This window comes from Dipodomys ordii, unplaced genomic scaffold, assembly GCF_000151885.1.
Source record: "Dipodomys ordii isolate 6190 unplaced genomic scaffold, Dord_2.0 Scaffold95, whole genome shotgun sequence".
NCBI classification, from domain to species: Eukaryota; Metazoa; Chordata; class Mammalia; order Rodentia; family Heteromyidae; genus Dipodomys; species Dipodomys ordii.
In genome coordinates, this window is record NW_012267311.1 from 2,443,165 (window position 1) to 2,462,866 (window position 19,702).

At 41.6% G+C, this 19,702-nt stretch overlaps 1 protein-coding gene across 1 annotated transcript in view; it reads right to left on the bottom strand.

Annotated features, from left to right (window-relative positions):
• Window positions 1-19,702, bottom strand: part of B4galt1 (UDP-Gal:betaGlcNAc beta 1,4- galactosyltransferase, polypeptide 1) — a 53,530-nt gene that overhangs the window by 5,866 nt on the left and 27,962 nt on the right. The window contains exons 2-4 of the mRNA XM_013026644.1: window positions 18,268-18,503; window positions 5,805-5,992; window positions 712-834 (exon numbers count right to left, since the gene is read on the bottom strand). Coding sequence (XP_012882098.1) covers window positions 712-834; window positions 5,805-5,992; window positions 18,268-18,503 — 547 coding nt within the window. The remainder of the gene's footprint in view (window positions 1-711; window positions 835-5,804; window positions 5,993-18,267; window positions 18,504-19,702) is intronic.

Genomic DNA, 19,702 nt, shown 5'->3' on the forward strand with positions numbered 1-19,702 from the left:
GGCCTGGGTGCTGTCCTTCAGCTCTTCAGCTCAAGGCTAGCGTTCTACCACTTGAGCCACAGTGCCACTTCTGGCTTTTTCTGCTTATGTGGTGCTGGAGAATCGAACCCAGGGTCTCATGCATGCAAGGCAAGCACTCTACCACTGAGCCACCTTCCCAGCCCCTTCAGCCCTACTTTTAATTGGTTATTTTGGAGTTAGTCTAGTGAACTTTTTTAAAAATCCTGGATGGCCTCAAACTATAATCCTCTAGATCCTGGCCTCATATTACAGGCATAAGATACTGGTAACAGGATTCTATCTTCCTTTGTGAATGATAAAACTATTCCAAAATAAAACTATAGCACAAAGGTTCTGTGAAGAAAATTAAGCTTCTTCCCTAGGAAAACTTTCACAATGAAAGTGGACTACAATGAGATGTTGAAATTTTTTTCAAAGGATATAGGTTTACTCCTTTGGCATGTGGCAGATCAAAATGACCTTACCATTGTACCATTCTATAAAAATGGTGAAAAAAAATCTCTTTAGCTAATTTTCCTAAAAACCCCGGTCAGCATTTATAGAGCCTACAAGAGCACACATCTAAGTGTCTGGGCTGAAGCGGGGCTGCTTCCCTTCTGAGGGTCAAGCCCTGACTAATCAATTAAGCACGGAGTCAAACACTGAGAGTGGAGGTCAACACAAGAGAAAGAAGTAAAGTGTGAGCATTACCTGTTAAAAATGTCATCATCTTCTCCTCCCCAGCCCCAATAATTATTAGGAAATCCATTGATGGTAAGAAATTGTTGTTTACTTAGAGCAGAGACACCACCAAAATACTGAACATAAGGTAGGCTGGGGGAAAAAACAGAAGACCCATTGTTAATACATTTTGTCATTTCCAAAAGAAAGCTTGCTGGATACATGAATACTCTGAAAATTTTTTAATGGGGGAGAGGGGATTTTGAGGGCTTTTGTTTGTTTAGTTTGCTTTTCTATCAAACTCAGATTATACTAGAAAAAATTCAGATTATCAAATGTAGACTCTCTTTTCAAGAACATAGTGCTGTTTCTATGATTACCTAGAAAACCAGGCAGTGACAAAGAGTGGAGCATAAATCAGTTTTTCCATTGTGGCTCAGGACTCTGTTTCTTTTCTTTTCTTCTTCTTCTTTTTTCTTTTTTGTTGGTAATGGGACCTGAACTCTTGGCCTGGGCATTGTCCCTCAGCTCTTCAGCTCAGGGCTAGCACTCTACCACTTGAGCCACAGCACCACTTCTGGCTTTTTCTGCTTATGTGGCACAGAGGAATTGAACCCAGGAACTCAGGGATGCAAGGCAAGCACTCTACCACTGATCTACTCCCAGCCCAGCACTCTCTCTTTCTTATATGACTGCTCCTTCCAGTCAACTCTGCATCTGAGATTGCTTTGGTTTCTCTGTGCCACTTTGTCAGGCTCCTTTCCCTCTCCATCCTTTCTAGCAAAAGACATACATAAAAACAGCTGAGGCAGCATTTCTGGAAATTTGCTATTGTAAAACTTTCTTGAAAATTTCTACTTTATCTTGACTTAGTAAAACACATAGTGATGAGCCTGTTTTTACATATTTCCAAATAGTAAGGTCTTTCTGTGGCTACTTCAAGGACTTCAGTTTTGACCTTAAATATAACTTTATACCACATTTAGGCTCTTTATAGATTCAAAGAGACTAGAGCCTATCACATAAATTAAGCAAAACTCTAGCTCAGACTTGGAAAGGAGAAGTCAGCCAAATCAGATAAAAATATGAAATCAGAGATATTAATTTACTCTTTATTTTTTGTGGGAATACTAGGGTAAGGGAAGAGGATCTTGATTTGTAGTCTACACTGGCCTCAAATCTGAGATCCCCCTACCTTAGCCTTCCATATGCTGGAAGTTTAGATGTGTTACCACCACGTCAGTCTTCTCCATATTCTTTTTTTTTTTTTTGTCGGTCATGGGGTTTGAACTCTGGGCTTGGGTGCTGTCCCTGTGCTCTAGAGCTCAAAGCGAGTGTTCTACCACTTGAGCCACAGTGCCACTTCCAGTTTTCTAGTGGTTTATTGGAGATAAGAGTCTCACGGACTATCCTGCCTGGGCTGGCTTTGAACCTCGATCCTCAGATCTCAGCTTTCTGAGTAGCTAGGATTACAGGTGTGAGCCACTGGCGCCCGGCTTCCATATTCTTCTTTCTTTTTATGAAATAGAGTCTAGGGCTGGCAATGTGGCTTAGTTGAAGAGTGCTTGCCTAGCATGCATCAAGCCCTGGGTTTGATTCTTCAGTACCACATAAACAGAAAAAGCCAGAAGTGGTGCTGTGGCTCAAGTAGTAGAGTGCTAGCCTTGAGCAAAAAAAATCTCAGGGAAGCCAGGCACCAGTGGCTCACACCTCTAATCTAGCTACTCAGGAAGCTGAGATCTGAGGATTGCGGTTCAAAGCTAGTCCAGGCAAGAAAGTCAGTGAGACTCTCATCTCCAATTAACCAACAGAAAACCAAAAGTGGCATTGTGCTCAGGTGGTAGAGCATTTGCCTTGGGCTGAAAAGCTAAGGGACAGTGCTCAGGCCCAGAGTTCAAGCCCCAGGGCTGTTTGTTATTTCTTTTTTTGTTTTTAAAAGAGAGATAGCTCTAATATGACCTTCGTTGTGATCATTTGGGTAAATGCCCAGAAGTGGGATTGCTGGGTCATAGGGGATCTCAATGCATAGTCTTCTGAGGAACCTCCACACTGCTTTCCAGAGTGATTGAACAAGTATATACTCCCACCAACAATGCAGTAAGGTTCCCTTTTGGCCAAATCCCCTCCAGCACCTGTTGTTATTAGAGTTCTTGATTATAGACATTCTAATTGGGGTGAGGTGGAATCTCAATGTTGTTTTGATTTGCATTCCTTTTATGGCCAGAGAGGTTGAACATTTCTTCATGTGTCTATTGTCTTTAAGTCTTTAGCCCACTTATTAATGAGGTGGTTGTTTCTTTGAGGAGCGTTTTGGGGGGATTTAATTTTTGAGTTCTAAATATATTTTAGATATGAGGCCTTTGTCTGTTGTATGGCTAGTGATGATCTTCTCCCAATCAATGGGCTTTCTATTGATCTTGCTAGCTATGTTTATTGCAGCATTGTTCACTATAGCTAAGATATGGAAACAACCCAGATGTCCCTCAGTAGATGAATGGATCAAAATGTGATACACACCCACACCCACACACCCACACAATGGAATTCTATGCTTCCATAAGAAAGAATGACATTGCCCCATTTGTAAGGAAATGGAAAGACTTGGAAAAAAATCATATTAAGTGAAGTAAGCCAGACCCAAAGAAACAGTCATATGGTTTCCCTTATTTGCAATAATTAGTGTATGTCTAGGATAATCTTAGCAGATAAGCAAAGTAGCTCAATATCTACGTACATAAGACCACATAAGATGATGCTAAGTGAAATGAACTCCAAGATATGGACACAAGAGGCTTTTCTTTTGTTATTATTGATTTTTTGGTTTCTTTTGTATGTTCTTCCCTCTATGGTATATCCCCTATTGTAACTGTATTTGATTTTGGTATCCTGGTATTGTATATATGTTTATTTGAATTAGGAAAGGGAAGGGGAACAACAGAATGGTGAGAGAAAGGACAAGGGGGAACCAATCCAACAGTGATAAGCACAAGACAATATGTGGGAAATGATCTATACAACTTGTGTGGGGGGGTGGTTAGGGGAAGGGACAGTAGAGAAAATTGAGGGAAGGGGTAATAAGTTTGACAAGAAATATACTCATTACCTTACTTATGTACTGTAACCCCTCTGTACATCACCTTGACAATAAAAAAAAAAAAAGAGAGAGTAAGAGTGGTAAGAGTCTAGTCATGGTCCCCAAACTGGCTTTGAATGCATGAACCTTCCTTTTTAGCCTCCAGCATTGCTGGGATTATAGGCACACACCATAGTGCCCACCTTATCATGACTATTTTTCAAGGTTTTATACAGGTTCTAACTACAAACATTCATAAGATCTCTGGGATTCTACTTTAATCTAAGGCAACATATTTGTAATTAGGTATCATCACTTAGGGATCATCCACTTTTTGGTACACCTCCCACTTTTATATCTATAGTACATCTTTAATATAAGGGCTTAAACCAGAGATGGTCAAACCAACACGTTTCTTTTTTGTTTTGGACAGAGTCTCCCTAGGTATCCCAGGCTAGCCTGGAACTCAATATATCCCCTAGGCTGGCTTTGAACTTGCACTCTCCTGTCTTTGACTCCCCAGTGCAGGTATTATAACATGCTCACCAGGACTGGCATCAATAAGATCTTTTGATATCAATTTTTAAAAATAGAAATAGATTCTTAGCCACTTCAGTGGAAGCACATGCTAAATTGACAAGATTTAACTTTGCTACTTCTGTTGCTTTCTCTTAGTCACTCAATCCTTCAAACCTGAGTGGTTTTCTATAAAACAAACAGTGCTGTGATAAAAGAACTGGGTGATCATTTGAGCCTCACCCTTGTTCATCATCATGCTTCAAAGAATAAGAGGGGTTAAGGTATGAAACTGTGTATTTCAAAGAAAAGACACAGAGAGAGATGGAGAAAAGGTAAGTGGGTGAAAAGTGACTTCCAAAGAGTCTAAAGTGTTATTATATTCAAATGCCACCCCCCTTAAGAAAGCAAGTTTAGGGACTCAGTTAGCTTTGACTATTCAAAATGGGGGAAGACATATTCTAGAGTCCTACAGCCTACATGCTTCAGACTAAGGAGGGGAGGAAAAAAGGTTGAGAATGTGTCTGATAAAAGGTAGTTGTATTTATACAAAGGTGTGTGCAATGAGGATGAGGAGCCATATGGGTACTTAGCTTAAACCAGGGATTCCTAAAGAATGGGTACCCTGGAGCATAGCTTCCTGGATCTTCAAGTGAAGCAGTGTTATTTGATTAAATGCCATTTAATGTTAATACAAACAAAGAGTATGATATAGAACAAAATGCACATTTATTTACTTATTTACTTTTAAGATCCAACAATGGACAATGGTGTGTTCCACATGTCAGTATGGTTTGGAGTATAATATCTTTGCTACTGATGGCAAGTATGACTGGCCTCTTTACTAGGGGCACTTTGTATTTAAGCAGAAGCTTGTGATCTGCTGGGAAATGGAATCATACTGCTTTTTAAAATGCTAGTGAAAGTTGGGTGTTGGTGGCTCACACCTGTAATCCTAGCTATTCAGGAGTCTCAGATCTGAGGACTGAGGCAGGAAAATTTGTGAGACTCTTATCTCCAACTGACCACCAAAAAGCTAGAAATGGAGTTGTGGCTCAAGTGGTAGAGTGCTAGTCTTGAGCAAAAAGTTCAGGGACCAGCAGCTAGGTCCTGGGATCAAGCCCTAGGACTAACACAAAACAAAACAACATAAAATGCTAAGGAAGATCTTCAGAGACATCCAACCTCAAGAATTCAGTGTGGTTGGGAGGATGAGAGGGCTTAGAAATTGCTTTCTGAACACTGTGGAGTAAGAAAGAGAAGCAAGCAAGGAAATATAGTAACCAACAGGAACCTAAAAAGCTATCCCAAACATTAAAAATGGTTCTCATCTGGATGGGCAGTGATGTCAGGCATTCTTGACTCCCTTTTCCTTCTAAAATAATAACTGGCAACTTAAAAAGCAGCCATTGCTCAGTGGTGACATTTTCTTAAGGAGTCTATAGAGGCAATGCTGGGTAGAAAAAGCACATGTCCTAGTTCACATATAAAAGAGTAACACATTCACTATAAACTCTAGCTAAACATCTCTTACCTAAATCCAAATTTGTCCATCGCAACAGAAATGTGCCGTGGCTGTGAGAAACACCTATAACTGTTATGATCATCCATAGGAATGAGGTCGACATCACTAAACACAAAGCAGTTGTAGTCATAGTCCTTCAAGGCCTCTCGAAAGCCAATATTGAGGAGCTTAGCACGATTGAAAATGGTGTCTCCAGCCTGGTTTAAAAACAAAAAGTGGGATTAGAAGCTGCCTTTGAGCAAAACGCATGGAGATCATTGTCATTAGTCAACTGATAGGCTTCATTTTTCTACTTTTACTTCACAAATCAATCCTGTCAACCCTCTGAATCAGCAGCTGCACTTCTAGGACTCTGTCCTACATGTAAATAAGTTTGGACAATATTCACTGTATAACGAGCATCACTGCAGAAATGTGCAAACAACAGAAGCAACACTGGGGAACTAGTTAAGTCACGTATAACTACACAATGGATTAGAGGAAATAAAGGGAAGAAGGAAGAAAAGAAAGAAGTATGAAAGGGGAAGGAAAGGGAAAGGAAAAGGAAAGGAGAAGGGGAAAGGAAAAGGGGAGGCAGGAAGGGGAGAAAAAGAAGAAGGAAGGGAAAGGGGGAGAAAAAGGTAAGAGGGGAAAGGGAGAGAAGGAAGGGTGAGAAGAGAGGAAGAAGATAAACAAATTACTTGGAATCTTGGGTAGAAGGATCTTGAGTTTGAAGCTAGTGGGGGCTATACAGCCAGACTCTTGCTCAAAAAATAAGAGGGCTGATGATTGCAGTTTAATAATAAAGTGGTTGCCTAGCATGCTACATCTGGGGCTCAGTCCTCTCTAACACCCGGAAAAATTATTATAATGAATGTTTGGGTTAAGAAACTGGCTGAAGTAGAAGAGTAACTGTCCAGTGAGCAAAAATTAGTGAGTTCAAACTCCAGTAGCACTTACACCAAATAAAATGCTCTAAAAGAAAAAGTGTTCCAACATATGTCACACACACACACACACAGATAAACTCTAGGATATATATACAGGAAATGGTGACAGTTGAGTGCCTTTCTGTTTCTATCCTCTTTATAAGGCTGACTATGGTTTAGTGTCAGGCAGTAAACTAGGTGCTACAGAAACAGCAAACAATTCAATCCTCACAATGTAGGGTTGTCTGATCCATACCATACAGAATCAGGGTATCTGAGAAAGTGGCATCTGCTTCAGGGTGCCAGCTACAGAGGCCAAAGTACAAATACTCATTGTCTATTGATTTATCATGTTGCTTATTTTCAGCATCCCCACCAAAATAAACTCAGTGAAGACTAGGACTGTTTGGGCTTTACTCACCTCTGTGCCCCATGTCATACAATAAGAGCTCAATAGTTGCTAGATGGCTGGATGAATGAATGAGAAAACAATGAATCTCAAAATACAATGGCAGATGGAACCACACAGCCACTTTAAGAGTCACCGTGTGTGTGTGTGTGTGTGTGTGTGTGTGTGTGTTCTGCTCTGTACTGCTAGATTAGTACATAGTCCCTGTCTACTTAGCTGTTCATGAAGCCCTTTCACACAAATGTTCTCATCTCAATATCATAACACTGGCACAAAGAGATGAAGCTCTACCATTGTGGAATTATTACTTGTGGCTCTGTTTCCCATAGCTCTTAGGATCAATATGTCAGGATCTCTATTTTGGGTATACAATGGCTAACAGGGGCCTGTAATCCATTCATCATCCCAGAAATGGCTAAGTCTTCTCTGCATGTGCTTGAAAAAGGACTTGGAAACTGGATCCACAATGCTGCCCAAGTACAGAGAGTATACTAGTGCTCAGTCTCAGGCGGATGACTTAAAAACAAAGAATATATTTAGAGAGAGAGAGATACCAGGAAGTCAGAAAACATAGCCAAGAGAATAGTGAATTAAGAAAACATCTTACACATTAAGTGCTTCTTTCTTTAGCCCTTGACAAAGCTAATACACAGAAGAAGGCCACATCCAAAGGTACACTGTGTTCTTTGGCTGCCCCACCAGTTAAAAGAGTCCATCTGGAATTCAGTATTCATCTAATTCCACATAAGTCACGGGGCAAAAAATTCAAACTTTAGAGATGACTATGAAAATTATGAAGTTATCAGGATTATTATTGTAACAATATATTGTTAATAATACCAAATACAGGGGGTTATTATGACCTAGGAATGAGTTAAGTGCACCTACATGTATGGCCTATTATTTGATCATCTCAATTAATCTTTTAACAACCCTTGCCCCAAACTAGACATACATTTTCTAACATGAAAACCCATTGACCACTTTTCTAACAAGTAAACAGGAACCATTCTCACGAAGCCTTGCATGTCTCTGTAGTAGACTCCAAAGGTGGCTGCTCATCTCACATCTTTCTCTTGGCACATTCTCCAAGAGATTGACAAGGACTCTCAGTGGTCATTTTCTTCTCACAGGACCTGCGGGTCACAACTGTTTGATCTAAGCAGATGCCTAACAGAATGAATTCATCACCATTCCTCTCTTGGGAATTGGAAATATGAAATCATGAATGAGCATCTCTGAAAAAAAGCAGCCTGCAAGAGAAACCCAAGCAGACCTGCTTTATCTCCTTTCTCTGCTGGTGACCTAAAGCTCATTCAACTAAAAAATCTGGCTTATACTTAGAATAAGGCAATTTACCAATAACCTACACTATATACTACTTCTCTCATCCTGCTTTTCAGCCTGGTTTCATCAATAAGAACCAGGAGAGGAGACATACAGGGCATCTATTAGCTAGGAAGCCTAGATGGGCAGAGGGAAGAAAGTGTGTCTTCCTCTTCTTCCCTTGGTATTCTAGAAAAGTGAACATTTTTCTAGGCTTCTTTTGACTAAAATGTTGGAGTACTTACCTTTAAAAAAAATAAGAGGGCTGGGAAGGTGGCTCAGTGGTAGAGCGCTTGCCTTGCATGCTCGAGGCCCTGGGTTCGATTCCTCAGCACCACATAAGCAAAAAAAAAGCCGGAAGTGGCGCTGTGGCTCAAGTGGTAGAGCGCTAGCCTTGAACTGAAGAGCTGAGGGACAGCGCCCAGACCCAGAGTTCAGCCCCCACGACTGGACCCAAAAAAAAATAAAAAAAATAAAAAAAATAAGAAAGATAGCTTAACAAGCCCTACCCCACTAACAGACTGAATTAATCAATGTTCCTCTCTTAGGAGCTGGAAATTTGAAATCATGAACAAAAGTTAACTCATTATCCACAAGGGATGGCTAGACCTCCAGACTCTCTTCCACTCCTCACACCAGCATCCTCTCATCAAGTGCATTTCATTCATTCAAGTGAACATTTGTCAAGCATTTACTATTATACCCAGTTAAATGTACAATTGTGACAGATGCTTCCCCCCTCTTCTTTTTTTTTTCTTAGTTTTTTGAATCCAGGATGGTGTTGTACCCTTTTATCCTTTTGCCTTGTACCTAAGTGCTAAGATTATAGGCATGCACTACCACACTCTATCTCAGACACATTTTAAATCCCAGGAGTGCCAGCTTCTTCACTTATTAGCTAAGTGATTTTGGGCAAATCACACCTTTAGGCCTCTTTCTTCTTTTGTGTCATGGAGGTAACGCCAGATAGGTTTATTAAATGAGGCAGAGCATGAAAAGACCTCAGCATGCTGCCTGGCAAGAAATTGGATACTATAATAGTTACAAGAACAGGTTTTCCCCATCCACATTAAATTATCAAGACCTCTAGAATGTCTCTAGAATCTAACCTGGAGTCACCTTCTTTAGTGTTTGTGCCCTTCCCAAGGTCAAGATTCCTTCCCTAAATCCTGCTTCTCTGATGGCTAGAGAATTTCTCAAAAGGGATTAAGACTTAAGTTACTTAAGTATGTAGAGCTCACATGATTATAGTCTCCAGCAGCAGAGCAAAGTCAGAGACCTTTCAAGATTTATGAAATGTGTTTTAGGAAGTCACATGTAGTAAGGAGCCAGTACACTATACTGGGGTGTCCCTTTGAAAGACAACCCAGTCTTGGGTTTTTTGTTTTTTTGCGTGTGTGTGAGAGTGTGTGTGTGTGTGTGTTTTGCGTGTGTGTGAGAGTGTGTGTGTGTGTGTGTGTGTGTATGCTGATCCTGGTCACTGTACCTGAGCTTTTGTGCTCAAGGCTAGTGATCTACAATTTGAGTCACAGCTCTACTTCTGGCTTTTTTGTAGTGGCTTTGAACCATGATTCTCAGATCTCAGCCTCCTGAGTAGCTAGGATTATAGGCATGAGCCACCAGCGCCCAGATGACAACCCAGGCTTTAAAGGTAGGCTTCACCTTATGTTAGCCGACAAGACTTAGAATGATCTCTTCCTTCTAGGGCAACAGGAGAAGACAGACAGAAAGGAGAAAGGTTTAAAAAAAAAAACAACCAAAAAAACTAAAATCCCTAAATGAATGAGATTGTTGCAAGCATAAAGACCAAACAGACTTTGAGGACAATGTGGAGAGAAGACAGTTTTATGAGTAGAGAAAATACTACTTGGTGAAAGCAGATGAAAGGCTGTGAAGAAAGAATATTCAGGAAACTTTAAGAAATTCGGAAGTGTGGGTTGGGAGGGATGGGTGAAAACATTGAAAGGAGTAACACTGATCAAGATGCATACACTGCTTTGTTGAATGGCAACTCCTTTTAACAACTACTTAAAGATAACTTTTTTTTTGTCGGTCATGGGGCCTGGTCCTGCGCACTGTCCCTGAGCTCTTCAGCTCAAGGCTAGGGCTATAACACAGCACCACTTCTGGCTTTTTCTGTTTATGTGGTGGTGAGGAGTCAAACCCAGGGCCTTGTACTGAGATACCTTCCCAGCCCAAGATAACATTTAAAAAAAAGAAAGAAAGAAAGAAAGAAAGAAAGAAATTCAGACTGGATAAAGCCTGAATGAAACCTGAAAGCAGAAGCAGGTGAAATCATGAAAAGAAAGAAGGGGTGCAGGCTTGCTTAAAGGATTTATTTTTATTTAGGTCAAAGGGAGCCTTAAACTGGATTTTGCATGTCAAGGAGGAATTTGTGCTTCAATCCAAGTGAAGGCAGAAAGACAGGAAGTTATTATATAATTCATATGAGACATGGGAGCATAGGCAATAATAGTGGGCAAGAATGCCTTTTCCTGGGCTCAAAGTACAGGCTCCTCTTCCTCTTTTGCCTTACCTGCTCCCTGGGACATTACTGCATTTGGGGTAGGGGATGATTCATGACAGGTATCAGAGTCTGGTCTAACCACCAGGAATATCCTTAGTGTAGTTAAGGAAGGCATTCCCTATATTAATAGGGGATAAATGATCAACTGCAAAAAAAAAAAAAAACACAGTCCACTTTGCCCAAATCCTAACAATCTTTCTGTCTTGACTTTTCTGAATAGCAGACCCATATATATTACCAACAGACATATCCCCAGACCATGTCTGTCCTCCACCAAAATCCCAAACACAGCAGTAATAAGGTTGCTTCTGAGATGTTCCATGAGTCAGAATTCCTATGGGATGGGCTGTTGTTTCCCATTTACATGCTCTGGGCCCATCACAAAGCCATTCCCCACCCCTGACAGTGGTAATATTGGCTGAGTACTCCCGGTGTGACTTTCTATACCTCTCAAACACCAAATAAGTGCACACCTAATATCCACTCACTCATGAGTTCACAACAGTTGGGGGTTGGGTTTTTTTTTTTTTTTTTTTGGTCGGTCGTAGGGCTTGAACTCTGGGCCTGGGCGCTGTCCCTCAGCTCTTCAGCTCAAGGCGAGCGCTCTACCACTTGAGCTACAGCGCCACCTCCGGTTTTCTGGTAGTTTATTGGAGATGAGTCTCACGGTTTCTCCTGCCCGGGCTGGCTTTGAACCGCGATCCTCAGATCTCAGCCTCCTGAGTAGCTAGGATTACAGGCGTGAGCCACCAGCGCCCGGGGGTTGGTTTTTAACTGTAACAGTACAGTAACTCTGGGATTAGACATAGCACACTCTCAAACTTGGCTCTGAGATTTAAGTTTTTCACCCATGAACCATGGTGAGAAGGCAATTCTCTTGGCCAAAGTAATCACTTAGAGGAGTGAGTACATCCTTGACCCTTGCTGTAAAGGAACACAAGTCAGAGGAACTGAGCTTACAGAGAGGTCCAACAGGGATTCTAGGTGAGGTGCACAGAGAAGTTTTAAATCCCAGCTCTACCTAAGCCAGAGTGAATGTCTGCCTCTTGCCTATCCAGAAACACTGAACTTTCTATAGAATACAGCAGGAGGGTGGCACTAAACACTTCTAGAATGTTTAAATACAAGTTGGAGGAAAGTACTTCAACAGATAAGGGCTTCTCTTTTAGAAAGTAATTTGGCCATTTGCATTGAGAACCCTAACAATGTGTAATAGACCTACATGGTTTCTACACCCATACTCTCACATCTGAATATCTAGCCTAGGGAAACGATCCTAAATCTGCAAGAAGTCAATACAGTATAAACTTCAGACCTAAAGATATTTACTACTGTATTATCTACAGTCTTTTGAGGGAGGAAAAGTTAATGAGGTAGAAATCAATGATCTCTGGGCTGGGACGGTGGCTCAGTGGTAGAGCGCTTGCCTTGCATGCCAAAGGTCCTGGGTTCGATTCCTCAGCACCACATAAGCAAAAAGAAAAAAGCCGGAAGTGGTGCTGTGGCTCAAGTGGTAGAGCACTAGCCTTGAGCTGAAGAGCTGAGGGACAGTGCCCAGGCCCAGAGTTCAGGCCCCATGACCACACCCCCACCCCCCCAAAAAAAAAAGAAATCAATGATCTACTACAAAGCATAGAAAGTAATGACTATGAAGGCTATGAAGTAAAATGAGAAGATGCAGATGATATGGAATTTAAGAAAAAAAAGCAAGATAAAAATACACATACATATGAGCTCAACTGTGGTTTAATTTAAAGAAAGCAAAATCTCTCAGCCCTCTGTACAATAAGCTGGCTTGCAACAATGTCAGTGTTTCCAGTGATCCTGTGTACTTGTCTAAGAGACCCCAGGGCTGGAGGACAGCACATTCACAAGAGTATTCACACAGCTCCCTGTGTCCAGCAGGAGCTGGTTCTGCATTTGATGTGAGGACATTACCAGGGTGGTAGTGGCGGTGGCAGTGGCAGTAGCAGTGGCAGCAGCAGTGGCAGAGGTAGTTAGGATGGCAGCAGTAGGTAAGTCGGCTTTCCTCTCTTTATAGGAGGCGGAGAGTACAGAGGAGAAGGTAGGTGAAGAGGAAGAAGCAGATCTCAGAGAGGAGTTCCTCCTTCAGTTTGTTTTGCTATAAACAGAAAAGAAGTAAAGGCAAGAAGCCCCTGCTAAAAGGAAGAAAAAAAGAGAGAAAGGGAAAGTAGTAAGGGAAAAAGAGGCAAATGTTAAAGCTACAAAAAAGGAAAAGGGCCCATTCTGATCACCTTTATTCTAGGGCAAAGGCAAAATCCTGGTAAGTTATCATTTCCTTGTCACGGAATCAAAGGTGAGCAGAGAAAAAGGCATTTCCCAGAACAATGTCCAGAGAGGCAATTCATCAGTGATGAGTACCAGTAAGTGCTTCAACACATTCCCCAGGAGAATAGAGAGACAGGGCCAAAGAGGGGGAAAAAAGAGCATAGGAGCAGCACTGAGACAGTGGTGCCATGAATACTCCCCATTTCCTCTTCCACACTCATAACATCCACCCCCCACAGGCTCTGAAAGGTCCAAATGGCCAAAGGAAGGGGAGGGTAGTATAGATCAACAATACCCCCTTCAGACCCCATCCTCACATGCATCTGTAGCTGAAAGAAGAAAGAAAAGTAAAAGTGTTGGGGGTGAGAGGTGGGAGGGGTAGCACATAGATGATCAGAGAAAAACCAAACCAATAGGGCAAAGGCCTAGGCAGCCATCCTCACTAATGATGTGGTTCCACTGGTCTGCTTTACTCCAAATGATCCTGACCTCATGTAGGAACCATCTGCCTGGACTAGTAATGACAGCATCTGAGCTGTGCGGCCAGATACTTCTGTTCACTGAGAGTACAAAGGACTGTATCCAAAAAAACAATTAACAAGGAGCCTGGAACTATCACATTATAATCCTTAAACACTTCACCGATGAAAAGGAGAGTGAGAAAAAAAGTTAAATCAGGTAAATACCCCTGAATAGACACCAAAATTAATTAGTTAATATATAATTAATTAAATAGGAGGAAAGTATCATTTCTGTCCAACTTCCATATCAGAAAATTTGTGCTCCACAGATGCTTACAAAATACCCCGAAAATAGGAAGCAACAAGACCTAAATGTTACCCCTTCTCCTACTCACCTTGACTCCTGGACAGTGTGACAGATGGTTGGTTCCTCCTTTTGCTTCCCCACAGCCTTTTAGGTCAGTGTGTCTACCTGGCAGCATACCAAACAGACAAGGCTCCCAGGGGCTCTGTGGCTATTAATCAAAAGCTACAGTTCCTCTCTTGTGACCTAGTAAGACTCATGGTATAGGCAAGGGCATAGGGACCATTCTGGGAATAAACATGGAAAAATGGACCATTCCTGAGAGCCAAGGTAACCTCTGTCTGTCTATGTGCCAGCTCTGTTACTGGCCATTGTGCACTTACGTCTAGCCTTCCCTCAGCAAGAATGATGAGAAGTCCTCACTGGAAGACTTGGCCAAAATTTAAAGATCACAAATGAGTTTTATGTCTATGAATAACCAGAAGGCTAAACTGGTTATTCACTTTTTTTCCCCTGAAAAAGTTGTCAGAGGCAGTGTGTGCCTTGGTCACACTGAGCAGGAAGCTTTACAAAGAGATCCCAAAGAGAAGATGTGCAGATTCCCAAAGGTCATATGGCCAGGCCAAGAAAAAAAATATTTTACTTTCAAGAGCCATAAGTTCACCCAGAGGACCAGGAGCAAGAGGTCTTGAAAGCGGGTGTAAATAAAACAGACAGGAGTCACAGAGAGACGCCCCAAGTTCAAAATTTCAATCAGGTGAATATATATGAGCTGCAAGGACCGAGAGGTAGGAAGGAACTGGCTTGAAGGGCTGGGAATTCAGGGACCAGAATGAGGCATACAGGTAATTATTACTAGTTGGAAAGCACTATGTGATCTGGGAACAGCAGAAAAAGTCAGCTCTATTCTACAACTCCAGCTCCATGGAACTAATGAAATAGGAGAAAAGGTTTAAAAGATGTTCAGAAAAAAAGCCACAGAGAAGGCAGAAGTGATCACATAAGCAAGAGTACAGGCAGAAAGGACAAATGTCTGGAGGTAGGTCAGGATCAGACCTCAGATGGTCTCAAATACTAAGGTCAGGGCTTAGCATCTGAAGTCCTTGACCATGGGCAGTGGGAAAGGGTTTAAAGAGAAGTACTGATGTGATCAGAATTAGACGGATCTCAGACAGCTAAGTAAGGAGACCAGAAGCACCAGAAAATCTGGGATGGAGAAATAGCTATTAGTGGCTGGCTCTGGTTCAAGGCGTACCATGGTTATGAGACACTTATACTTGGCCAGCAGTGTCTGTATGCCTCCTTGTTTTATAGTATGATAATTCTATATATAATTATGAAATTATGGTAATTCTTAAAGCATTTTGCATTTCCTTATTTAGGGCTAACGCTTACAGGTAGCAATCTGCCTTCCTGACATTTGGGTGACTTTACGGTTTCCTTTCTGGACTGAAGTATGAGGAAGTACAAAGTACATTCCCCATTTGCTATGATACCTTGACATCCACCTCTACACCAAGGTCTTAGTACTCAGGATGGGGTATTGGAACACAGAACACTTAGCTGTAAAAGTGGGATATGCTAGAGCCCTAATGGGATCCACAAACACCAATATGCTAGGGTAGGAGGAAGGGTGGTGATCTAGAGGACAAAAAGCCACACTTGCTCTTTTCCTTCTCAACTGGTAAAGTCCCTTCCACTCACCCTTCCAGCACACATATTTTGAGATAAAAGCTGTTATGGCAGCTATTGAGAAATATTTTGTTATAGGTGCCAGGCCTACACTGAATAGTGTAGTTAACAGCTTCCTATGGACAGTACGAGCCATAAAAACCTGTGAGAGTTCACTTCTGTGTATGGGGCTTAAGAGACAACCCCCTGAAGAAGAATTTCTTAAGTCAACACATGGTCCTTGAGTCCTCTGAGATCCCATTATCTAGCTCACACCATTATTCATTATCCTCTGACTCCATGGAACCTCCAACCTCTACAATGAGATAAAGAGAAAAATTAATCAGGGAGAAGCAGGAGGGAGGAAGAGCAGTAAAGAATTTATCATTACAGTACTGAACAGAAGCAAAAGATAGGAAGAATGGAGTGTAGAGAGGAAAGACCTAAATAATGGTAGTAATAGCTAATGTTTACTCAAGGTTAACATGTTACCACTAATGGAGATATTATACTTCCTCTTCTACCTTGGAAGGAACTGAGGTCAGAAGTGCTTCTATGGCCTGCCTAAGGTCACTAACTAGGAAACAGAAGAGCCAGGTCATAAAGCTCACATCAGCCATGGACGTCAGACTGTGTGGAAGACCTCAGAGAGAAGCTCAACAGCCTCAAGCAGAATTACTGTGATATAGTGAAAAGACACTTTGGAGTCAGGAGTTAGTGATTGAGCTGCAGGGAAACTGATAATATAGAAATGGGGCATGGCCCCCATTTTAAGTAGAATAACATCATTGTGACCTATTGTAAAGTGGGACTATGTAGATAGCATTTCAATGAGATACAAATATTTCTGTACTAAAAATCTGTTTTGGAACCTCTGGACTAGATGTTTTGGAAGCCACTATTATTTTAAGCATTCTTTCTAATTGCAAATGGGGGAAGCACAAGATATGTGGCATAGGAAGAAGAGCTCTATTGAGGCTAGTAGCTCTTAAGGTTTACTTGCTCAACAAATTATGCACAAAGTCAAAACCAAGTACAAAAATCCCTTTGTCTTCTACAGTTGGGTTACAAAGCAGAGAACACATCAAGTTCCTAATATGTAGATAAGGTATACTCGAGATGGGGCAATTCTTTTCAAGGTTCAAGTCCCTACAATCACTTTATTGTGTTAGATTATATTCTTTACTGAAAAGGTAAGACTTGAAGCTGCTTCTTGACTTATGTGGACTCTATTTTTCCAAAAGGCTAATTTTGGTGAAACTAGAATGGAAGACTAGTTGGGGAATAGGAAAGAAAAAAATGTAAAAATTCTGGTAAGATGAAATGTTAGCCCCTGGAAGAGAAAAAAAAAGATGGCTGGATGTGGTGGTGCACACCTGTAATCCTAGATATTCAGTAGGTGGAGATAGAAGGACCATAAATATGAGGAAGATGGCTTAGGTAAAAGATCAAGACCCTATCTGATTAATAATAACAAAAGTAACAAAAGGAACAGGTACAGCTTAAGTAGTAGCCTAGCAAGTTTGAGGCCCTTGGGTGCAATCCCCAGTTCTTCAGTTCTAGAGACCAAAAACAAGAAAAAGAAAATGATTCCAGATGTAAGCAAGTTCCACTTGCAAAAAGTTGACTAGAAGCTTCCAAATAGATAATACTGGGACCTTGCATTTCTTTAGTTCCTCCAGCAGTATTGTGCCCCACCACTACTCAGAATGCTATATGGATAGACTGCTATTTCTAACTTGCCTTGTGGACCTATGAAAGGAACACAAAAGCCTCTGATGGAAGCAGTAAACTATCAATAGTCTTCCTACTTCCAGCAGACTCAGAGTCTATCTTGAAATGAAGTAGACTTTGGGAGCAATGCACAAAAGGACATACTTTGTCTCTTCAAATGAGTTTCAGTGAAATTTGGTACATGTCACTGTACCTAAGTTTATTCCAAATTTAAGTATTTGGGAAAAACTAAATACTAAAGTTATATTCTTGGGAAAGTAACAATGTTCCTCAAGTAGACTGGAATAAACAATGTTAATTCATGAAATCAGTCTGATTCTGCAGAGCAGTGATGAAAGCTTGCAAGACTTTGGCATTAGTTCCCTTAGCAAAGCCAAAGCCCAATGTGCCATGGATCAGATAATTATGGAGTGGGAAACTCTTCTCAGACACAGCTCAATATACACAACTCTCAAATTGCCTCTGAAACAAACTTTCCAGACATTTCACCAGCACATGGCCTCCTGTGGTGCCCCAGAAGACAAGGATAAGACAAATTGTTTGATGTTACCTAAAAGTCAGGAAATAACCCATGCTTTGCTGTGGGCTAATTAGGGTTGACTTTTTTTTTTCCTCTCTCAATTTTGCCAGAAGACTACCAAAACAGAAAGACATCAAAACCCACCCTAGCGATTTTCCTTGGATGATAGCAGATAGTAACAGGCAAGCACATTGTTTGGCATTTAGTTCATCCACAGTTTAAATAAGGGTGGCCCTGTTGGCCAAGTATCTATGAAATCACTCCCCTCCCCTTTCCACAATTTGTATACTCTCCCTTCCTCATTGCATCTCCCCAGACCTCACCTGGTTGATAACATAGATGCCATAGTCCAACTGCTGACGCTGCAGAATCGGGTGCAAGTAATACAACCAATACCTGAGGTGCTCCTGCCGATTGCGGAATGGAATAATGATAGCCACCTTATGAGGAGAGATGCAGTCTTTGGGTTTGTGACGGCCACCCATCTTCACCTCAGGGTTCTGTTTTGCCAAAAGATCCAGATCCACAGGAAAATTAAACTGAATCATCATGGGGCCAACTGGAGAAAAGGAATGAAGGAAAAGTTAGGAAGTCACAGGATGCATCACTCTGTCTGCACAAGATGACTGTCACAGCTACAAAGGAGCTATCTTCTTTTCAGGGGTAGTGAGGAGGAGGGTAGCATAGCTGTGAAAAAAGCATTTGGGCCCAGCACGGGGTGCCATGTCCAGCACTAAAGTGACCATTTCAGGAAACACCTCAGTGTTGAAAGTCCTAAATTCTAGACCCTCAGTGCTGGGCCAACTAAAATGACTGGTTCCTATATGAAACTCTCTCTACCCTAGACTCTACCTCTCCAACTCACTATAAAATGGCTTTTGTGACAGGCTATTGTAAAAGATCAGTGAACATAGATGATAAAGCACTTTCTTAGAAATTCTGAGGCTGCGATCTAGCTCTGCCACCAGCAGAGATGTAAAAGGTTACAGTTCTTTGAATTTATCCTAACTGGGGAAAGGGATGTGGGGGAGGGTAGAAAGTGGAGATTAGCACTGTGGAGGAAGTGGGCTTCAAACCAGAAAGTCGTGGGAAACAGTAGGGACCTGATACAGAACTGAACCAAATTTCAGTGGAAAGGATAGAAGCAATAAGACCCTGGGGGACTGGGGATAAGAAATGAAACTGGAAAGAACATTTTAAAAAATAGTTAAGTAAGGGGTGCCAGCTGGCAGTGGCTCATGCCTGTAGTCCTAGCTACTTAGGAGGCTGAGATCTGAGGATCAAGGTTTGAAGCCAGCCAGGGCAGAAAAGTCCACAAGACACTTTTTTTTCCCTTTTTTTTTTAATTGTGAGAATACCATACCAAGGAGTTACAATTACATGGACAAGATAACGAGTACATTTCTTATCAAGCATTGTTGCCTCCTCTTTGTTTCCCCTTCCCATCCCTTCCCATACTCCCCCTTCCCCCCACCTGATCCTCCCCCCACACCCCACCAAATTTGTAAAGTTCGTTTTTCAACATAACAGACTTGTACATCTCATTGTTGTAATGGGTCCACCTGTATTCCACAAGACTCTTATCTCCAATTAACCACCAAAAAGCTGGAAGTGGATCTGTGGGCTCAAATGGTAGAGCACTAGCCTTGACCTAAAAAAACACCTCAGGGACAGCACCCAGGCCCTGAGTTCAAACACCAGGACCAGCACAAAAAATATAGTAGGGGGTAAAGCAACAAAGGGATAAAGATGGAGTTA